Raw genomic sequence first — 9,048 nt, 5'->3', positions numbered from 1 at the left:
GCTTCCACTAGATGTCAACAGTCTTTAGAACCTTGTCTGATGCTTCTACTGTGAAGTGGGGGCGAATGAGAGGGGATTGAGTAAGGTCTGCCATGCGCTGACCATGCGCGTTCATGTGAGAGCGAGCTCTGTTCCATCGCATTTCTGAAGACAAAGGAATTCTCCGGTTGGAACATTATTGAATATTTATGTTAAAAACATCCTAAAGATTGATTGTATACTTCATTTGACATGTTTCTACGAACTGTAATATGACTTTTCGTCTGAACTTTTGCCTGGACCTGCCCGCGCGTCGTGAGTTTAGATTGTGTACTGAACGCGCGAACGACAAGGAGGAATTTGGACATAAATTATGGACATTATCGAACAAAACAAACATTTATTGTGGAACTGGGATTCCTGGGAGTGCATTCTGATGAAGATCATCAAAGGTAAGTGAATGTTTATAATGTTATTTCTGACTTCTGTTGACTCCAATATGGCGGATATCTTTTTGTCTTGTTTGGGCTCTGAGCGCCGTACTCAGATTATTGCATGGTTTGCTTTTTTCCGTAAAGCTTTTTTGAAATCTGACACAGCGGTTGCGTTAAGGAGAAGTGGATCTAAAGTTCCATTCATAACACTTGTATTTTCATCAACATTTATAATGAATATTTCTGTAAATTGATGTGGCTCTCTGCAAAATCACCGGATGTTTTTGGAACTACTGAACATAACGCGAGTATTCTGAGATTCTTTGATATAAATATGAACTTTACCGAACAAAACATACATGTATTGTGTCCTATGAGTGTCATCTGATGAAGATCATCAAAGGTTAGTGATTAATTCTCTCTCTATTTCTGATTTTTGTGACTCCTCTCTTTGGCTGGAAAAATGGCTCTGTTTTTCTGTGATTTGGCGTTGACATAATCGTTTGTGGTGCTTTCGCCGAAAAGCCTATTTGAAATCGGACACTGTGGTGGGATTAACAAGAAGTGTATCTTTAAAATGGTGTGAAATACTTGTATGATTGAGGAATTTTAATTATGAGATTTCTGTTGTTTGAATTTGGCGCCCTGTACTTTCACTGGCTGTTGTCATATCGATCCCGCTCCATAAGAAGTTCAGCCAGTACATGCAGCCAGATTCCCAGCTAGATTCCCAGCCAGATTCCCAGCCAGATTCCCAGCTAGATTCCCAGCCAGATTCCCAGCTAGATTCACAGCCAGATTCACAGCTAGATTCACAGCCAGATTCACAGCCAGATTCCCAGCCAGATTCCCAGCCAGATTCCCAGCCAGTACATGCAGCCAGATTCCCAGCTAGATTCCCAGCTAGATTCCCAGCCAGATTCCCAGCTAGATTCCCAGCCAGATTCCCAGCTAGATTCCCAGCCATATTCCCAGCCAGAGGCAAAGATGAGAGAAAAAAGAAGCTGCAGAAAGATAACTCCAGGGACAGCCAGAAAGATGGACTTGTTTTCGTCTTTCCCCTTCTTTTGACCAAATCTTTATGGATCTGGTTCTGGTCATACATAGTAACCAAATACCTTACCCATCATCACTCTGTTACGTTGCGCCAGATGTCACTCATTTGTTGCGATTCCACAACAGAGTGGAATCGCATCACCCCCTTGCGGTTGAAGGCTCCGTTTCAACATGAATGCTGTATACTTTGAATTTTTCCAAACTCTGTGTCTTCGTCAGTCAAAGAACAGGAAGTTTCCAAACCACAGAAGAAGATGAAAATGTGGTTTCGACGATGGGTTTCTGGGATAGCTAACAACTTGTAAATAATTAGCCACTCACTCGTGAGTACTATTTTAATAGTATGTTAAACATAATACACATGCCTGCTAAGCAATGTTCCCTCCCCTCAACGTTCCCTCCCCTCAACGTTCCCTCCCCTCAACGTTCCCTCCCCTCAACGTTCCCTCCCCTCAATGTTCCCTCCCCTCAATGTTCCCTCCCCTCAGACTGCCACGCAGAAGAAATATCAGCCCATGCAGAGAAGCACGAGATTGAACTTCACTCAAGATTCTACAGTTTTCTCCTTTGACAGTATCAATGTGTTGCTCTACTGTGGGAATTGTGCTCAAATCAACACAATATTAGGCACTTTCAATGGAACATACCGACACAAAACAAACTACGCAAACTGAGTATGCAAAACTAACTGTGCAAGAGATTTTCTTGTAGGCAGAGGACATTGGAGTAGGATTCAATTGCATTGACAGGCACAACAACACTCTACACAGACAGGTGCACGATAACCAATCAGAGCTGCAGTAGGCCTATATGCAAATAGCCATTGTCATATATGGATCTGTGCCATTAACTTTGAACTGGACTGTGTTGACAGTATGAGCGGTCACGACTAGATGCGCTTGTTTGAGATCAAAGCGAGAGCTGCATGTAGCCACCTGTGCACATTTGTGACCGACCAGGCCGATCTTATGTCGCAAAATTTGAAATGTTTTTATTTTATTTTTTACATTGGATAAAAGTAGACACTCCGATCTAGAAAGTGATATATCATACACTACAGTTAAGGAACAATGAAAGTAATAATGCTTTCAAAGTTGATACATTTGTAACCTCACCTTTGAGAAAATGGTCCATGAATGTGTTGGTACCTACTGGAGAGCTCCTCTTTGTCTACACCCATTCAGCATCATTCACATCATCTTAAGCTTTAGCCATTTCTTTAAGGATTCACATGTGAGGCCATGTACTAAACAACCAAAGACTTCAAAACTAAAGGCTGGTTTATACTATGGGTGTGTTCGTAAATTGAATCTAGAGTGCCAGAATGTGCTCTAGTATAGTAGTATAAACCAGCCTTTAGTCTTGAAATCTTTGGTTGTTTAGTACATGGCCTCACATGTGAATCCTTAAAGAGACGGGTGGGCTATGCCTTAAGAGGGTGTGAGCTTAAGTGGGTCCGTTGGTAAATTCAGAGCGTTTCGCTCTCGGAAAGTTCAGAGGGCACACTGGACGCTCTGGCCGACGAGTAGGGTTGATCTGAGCATTCTGTCCTCACAACGGCAGTCAAGCACCCAAGCTAACTGGCTAATCTTGGCTAGCTTGCTAGCTACTTCCAGACACAAATGAGAGAACACCCCACTCTGACCATTTTATTCGCCCTAGCAGAGCTGGTTAGGCTGTTCTTATGTTATCCAGAGCGTTGGTGACTGGCAACAATTTAATTACGCTTTTTTTGCCAATGTTTACTGACACCGGCCATATTCAACGGGTGTTGAGCGTTCGTAAATTTGTCAGTTATTCTGCACCGTGGCACACTCAGATGAGAGTTTAGACATGTAGCTAGCTAGCTACACAATGAACCATAATCCCAACGCTTAACGTTACTACCCTTCATGAATCTGCAGGTAGCTAACCAACCAGGTTCAATGTTAGCTAGCTAACATCAGGCTATAACTAGCAATACAAATGGCTCTGAGATACGAATAATATTACTACACAGATCATACACGTAACATTAGCTAGCTAACATCAGGCTATAACTAGCAATGCAAATGGCTCTGAGATATGAATAATATTACTACACAGATCATACACGTAACATTAGCTAGCGAGCCAGCAAGCTAACAGTACTCGTTAACTTGAAATGAAAACGACTTTCTGACTAAATTTGAAATGTGTAATATCTGAAAATGTCTCCTGGTTTTGACCCTTGCCTGTCCTGACCCTGAGCCTGCCTGCAGTCCTGTATCTTTGCCGCTATTTTGGATTATCGACACCTGTCTGTCTTGACCTGTCGTTTGCCTGCCCCTGTTGTTGCAATAAACATTGTTATTTCAACACAGTCTGCACTTGGGTCTTACCTGAAACGTGATAGTAACCAAAAAAAAGTGTTAAAGATTTCAAAATATATTTTAGATTTTAGATTCTTCAAAGTAGCCAACCTTCACTTGATGACAGCTTTGAACACTCTTGGCATTCTCTCAACCAGCTTCATGGGGCAGGCAGTTGTGTTGTGACAAGGTAGGGGTGGTATACAGAAGATAGTCCTATTTGGTAAAAGACCATGTCCATATTATGGCAAGAACAGCTCAAATAAGCAAAGAGAAACAACAGTCCATCATTACTTTAAGACATGAAGGACAGTCAATGTGGAAAATTTCAAGAACTTTTAAAGTTTATTCAAGTGCAGTCGCAACAACCATCAAGCGCTATGATAAAACTGTCTCTCATGAGTACCGCCACAGTAAAGACCCAGAGTTACCTCTGCTGCAGAGGATCAGGGAAATGGGGATACCTAGTCAGTTGTACAACTGAGTGCCTTTAACTGAAATGTGTCTTCAGCATTTAACCCAACCCCTCTGAATCAGAGAGGTGCAGGGGGCTGCTTTAATCAACATCCACATCTACTATAGGACACCAATAAGAAGAAGAGACTTGTTTGGGCCAAGAAACACGAGCAATGGACATTAGACCGGTGGAAATCTGTCCTTTGGTCTGATGATTTTTGGTTCCCACCGCCTTGTCTTTGTGAGATGCAGAGTAGGTGAACGGATGATCTCCGCATGTGTGGTTCCCACTGTGAAGCAAGGAGGAGGTGTGATGGTGTGGGGTTGCTTGGCTGGTGACACTGTCTGCGATTTATTAAAAATTCAAGGCACACTTAACCAGCATGGCTACCACAGCATTCTGCAGCAATACGCCATCCCATCTGGTTTGCGCTTAGTGGGACTATCATTTGTTCTTCAGCAGGACAATGACCCAACACACCTCCAGGCTGTGTAAGGGCTATTTGACCAAGGAGAGTGATGGAGTGCTGCATCAGATGACCTGGCCTCTAAAATCACCCGACCTCAACCCAAGTGAAATGGTTTGGGATGAGTTGGACCGCAGAGTGAAGGAAAAGCAGCCAACAAGTGCTCAGCATATGTGGGATCTCCTTCAAGACTGTTGGAAAAGCATTCTAGGTGAAGCCAAAAGTGTGCCAAACAGTTATCAAMGTAAATGGTGGCTACTTTGAAGAATGTTGTTTAAACACTTTTTTGGTTACTACATGATTCCATGTGTTATTTCATAATTTTGAGGTCTTTACTATTATTCTACAATGTAGAAAATAGTAAAAAAATATATAAATAACCCTTGAATGAGTAGGTGTGTCCAAACTTTTGACTGGTACTGTAATTCTGGCCATGGTGGTCATTCTGGCCATGGTAGTCATTCTGGCCATGGTGGTCATTCTGGCCATGGTGGTCATTCTGGCCATGGTGGTCATTCTGGCCATGGTAGTCATGGTGAATGTTGGTCATTCTGGCCATGGTGGTCATTCTGGCCATGGTAGTCATGGTGATTGTTGGTCTGACTCACGTGAGTTCTCCACTCCTCAGCAGACAGATCTCTGCATCCTGAACAGCCCCAGTCTGGTCAGGTAGGTCCTCTGATGTGGTGTCTGCTGTACTGGCACCACTGTTGCTGGGCAAAAAAAAKAAAKAAACACAAACACACACAGTGTCAAAAATAGCATCAGGCATGGGTTCTGAATGTGTATGTGTGTGTGTGTACTCACAGCTCTGCTGCCCCCTGGGGGTTGGTGTGAGGAGAGCAGGTAGTGAAGGAGAGAGAGTCACTGTTGGAAACACCATTTACTTCCTCCTCTGTTATGATGTCATATGCACCGTCATCTGCCCTTGGCACAGCCGGGTCTGAGAGAGCGTGATCAAAAGGAACATAACATTAGACCAATTAGGATCTGGCTAAAAAATACTTCAGTTTATAGAACCCATTGCCCTTTATGGTTGTGAGGTCTGAGGTCCGCTCACCAACCAAGAATTCACAAAATGGGACAAACACCAAATTGAGACTCTGCATGCAGAATTCTGCAAAAATATCCTCCGTGTACAATGTAGAACACCAAATAATGCATGCAGAGCAGAATTAGACTGATACCCACTAATGATCAAAATCCAGATAAGAGCCATTAAATTCTACAACCATAACAAAGCCATCACCTACAGAGAGATGAACCTAGAAAATAACCCATAAGCAAGCTGGTCCTGGGGCTCTGTTCACAAACACAAACACACCCCACAGAGCCCCAGGACAGCYACACAATTAGACCCAACCAAATCATGAGAAAACAAAATTATAAATACTTGACAAACTAGAATGCTATTTGGCCCTAAACAGAGAGTACACAGTGGCAGAAAACTTGACCACAGCGACTGACCCAAACTTAAGGAAAGCTTTGACTATGTACAGACTCAGTGAGCATAGCCTTGCTATTGAGAAAGGCCACCGTAGGCAGACATGGCTCTCAAGAGAAGACAGGCTATGTACACACTGCCCACACAATGAGGTGGAAACTGATCTGCACTTCCTCACCTCCTGCCAAATGTATGACCATATTAGAGACACATATTTCCCTCAGATTACACAGATCCACAAAGAATTAGAAAACTAAGCCAATTTTGATAAACTCCCATATCTACTGGGTGAAATACCACAGTGTGCCATCACAGCAGCAAGATGTGTGACCTGTTGCCACAAGAAAAGGGCAACCAGTGAAGAACAAACACCATTGTAAATACAACCCATATTTATGTTGATTTATTTTCCCTTTTGTACTTTAACTATTTGCACATCGTTACAACACTGTATATAGACATAATATGGCATTTGAAATGTCTTTATTCTTTTGGAACTTCTGTGAGTGTAATATTTACTGTTAATTTGTATTATCTATTTCACTAAACATATGTTTCCCATGCCAATAAAGCCCTTAAATTGAAACGGGTGAGAGTGAGTGAGTATGAAATAATGTTTGTGTAACCATCCGTCTAATTTAAGAGTGTGTATCTGAGTGTGTCTGTGGTCTCACCTGTGTTGCTGGGTTGCATGGTTCTGCCAGGTTGGGGCAGAGGGTTAAAGAGTGTGTGTGGTGCAGTACAGGTATCTTCCTGAGGATGGCGCTCTACCACAGCACTGTGCTGGCTGTAGCAGACTGAGCAGCAGCGCTCTTTGGCGCCCCCCTCCATCAGGCTGACTGTGTTACTGCAGCAGTAGTAGCAGAACCCATGGCCACACAGTCTAGGGAGAATACAGTCAGAACAGAGAGAGACAATGAGAGGTACCTGCAGATGTGTCTGTGAAGCCACCAGCTGAATGGACTGCTGCAGGAGAGACAGTGAGAGGTACCTGACACCAGCTGAATGGACTGTCTGCAGTGAGACAGGAGGTACCTGACACAGCTGTGGACAGCTGCAGGAGAGACAGTAAGAGGTACTGACACCAGCTGAATGAACAGCTGCAGGAGAGACAGTGAGAGGTACCTGACACCAGCTGAATGGACTGCTGCAGGAGAGACAGTGAGAGGTACCTGACACCAGCTGAATGGAGCTGGCAGGAGACAGTGAGAGGTACCTGACACCAGCTGAATGGACTGTCTGCAGGAGAGACAGTGAGAGGTACCTGAACCAGCTGAATGGACTGCTGGCAGGAGAGACAGTGAGAGGTCCTGACACCAGCTGAATGGACTTGCAGGAGAGACAGTGAGAGGTACCTGGACCACAGCTGAATGGACTGCGCAGGAGAGGACAGTGAGAGGTCGACACCAGCTGAATGGACTGTGTGCAGTGAGACAGTGAGAGTACCTGACACAGCTGAATGGACTGCTGCAGGAGAGACAGTGAGAGGTACGCAGGTGTGCTGTTGAAGCCACCAGCTGAATGGACTGCTGCAGGAGACACGTGGAAGGTATTGCTGCAGGTATCTCTCTTTGTCTGCTCTTCCGCTCTCAACTTCTGCTCAAACTCCAGAGCATCAGACTTCTGCCACAAGGCATCCTTCTCCCTGGAAATACACACACGGGTTAATACACACGCGGGTTAATACACACGCGGGCTAATACACACGCGGGTTAATACACACGCGGGTTAATACACACGCGGGCTAATACACACGCGGGCTAATACACACGCGGGTTAATACACACGCGGGTTAATACACACGCGGGTTAATACACACGCGGGTTAATACACACGCGGGTTAATACACACACACCAGGCATGCACATGTCTGTCACAATCCATCCTTCTCCCTGGAAAGACACAGTTCGATACACCCACAGCCATACACGGATCTTCACGGGTCCACCGGTACCCGAATACTCCAGACCCGATCCGGGACCCAACTGGGTTTGGATCCAAAACTCTAAATAATGTCACAGGTCTGGGTCGGATCTGATTGACACAGGTCTGGGTCTCGGGTATCTGCCAGTTTTGACACAGGTCGGGTCGTAGTCTCCAATTGTCACAGATCTGGGTCTATTGGATTGACCTACATTAAGGTCATGGGTACGTAATCGATTCGAAATCCACAAAGAGTACTGAGGTTGTATCTGATGACACAGGTCTGGGATCGATACTCGATTAAGACAGGCAGGTCTGGAGTTCGATAATTGCGCACTTAGACACTAATTGTCTGGGTCGGATCTGATTAGACACGAGGTCGTGGGGGTACGGAGATCTGATTGACCAGGTCTGGTCGTAATCGAATTGACGTTCTCTCGGGTCGCGAATACTGAGGGACACAGGTTGGTCGGACTATTGACACAGGTCTGTCGGATCTGATTGACAAGTGGGCGGACTGATGACACAGGTCTGGTCAGAGATGCTGCCATTGCACACACCCCGAGGTCTCGGGGCGCAGTCTGAGAGCTGAGAGAACAGTCTGAGGTACGTAGTCTGAGAGAAAACACAGGTCTGGGTCGGATGCTGATTGACACAGGTCCCAAGTAGAGAAGGTAATGGCTAGATTTTAAACTGACCTTCCATATCGAGGTAAAAGGGTGACACGTCACAGCATACCGAACCAACGCCGACTGCTGCAAGCAGAGAGAAAACGTTGTAATTATCAAAGCTGCCTTTGCCTTGCTTTTTAATGAGAGTGGCAGCACCATGTACCTTGGTGTTTTGCCCCAACTCCATGAGTCAAAGCTGCCACGAGTAGGTTCAGTTCTCGGACTCCGTGTGGTAAAAGTTAGGAGATATAACCAGGGAAGATGGAATAAAAGTTAAAGGAGAGGATG

The 9,048-nt window shown here is 44.8% G+C and overlaps 1 protein-coding gene across 1 annotated transcript in view; it reads right to left on the bottom strand.

Moving 5' to 3' along the window:
* LOC112073813 (FYVE and coiled-coil domain-containing protein 1) overlaps positions 1 to 7,841 on the bottom strand; it is a 15,451-nt gene extending 7,610 nt beyond the window's left edge. Inside the window, exons 1-5 of the mRNA XM_070440290.1 lie at positions 7,712 to 7,841; positions 7,094 to 7,149; positions 6,841 to 7,049; positions 5,530 to 5,665; positions 5,331 to 5,435 (exon numbers count right to left, since the gene is read on the bottom strand). Of these exons, the coding sequence (XP_070296391.1) occupies positions 5,331 to 5,435; positions 5,530 to 5,665; positions 6,841 to 6,997 (398 nt within the window). The 5' untranslated portion in view covers positions 6,998 to 7,049; positions 7,094 to 7,149; positions 7,712 to 7,841. The remainder of the gene's footprint in view (positions 1 to 5,330; positions 5,436 to 5,529; positions 5,666 to 6,840; positions 7,050 to 7,093; positions 7,150 to 7,711) is intronic.
* Positions 7,842 to 9,048: the final 1,207 nt, after the last annotated feature.

Source organism: Salvelinus sp. IW2-2015, unplaced genomic scaffold (assembly GCF_002910315.2).
Source record: "Salvelinus sp. IW2-2015 unplaced genomic scaffold, ASM291031v2 Un_scaffold2379, whole genome shotgun sequence".
In the NCBI taxonomy this organism is placed as follows: domain Eukaryota; kingdom Metazoa; phylum Chordata; class Actinopteri; order Salmoniformes; family Salmonidae; genus Salvelinus; species Salvelinus sp. IW2-2015.
The sequence above is the reverse complement of the archived record's forward strand: the minus strand, read 5'-3'. Positions and strand labels throughout refer to the sequence as shown.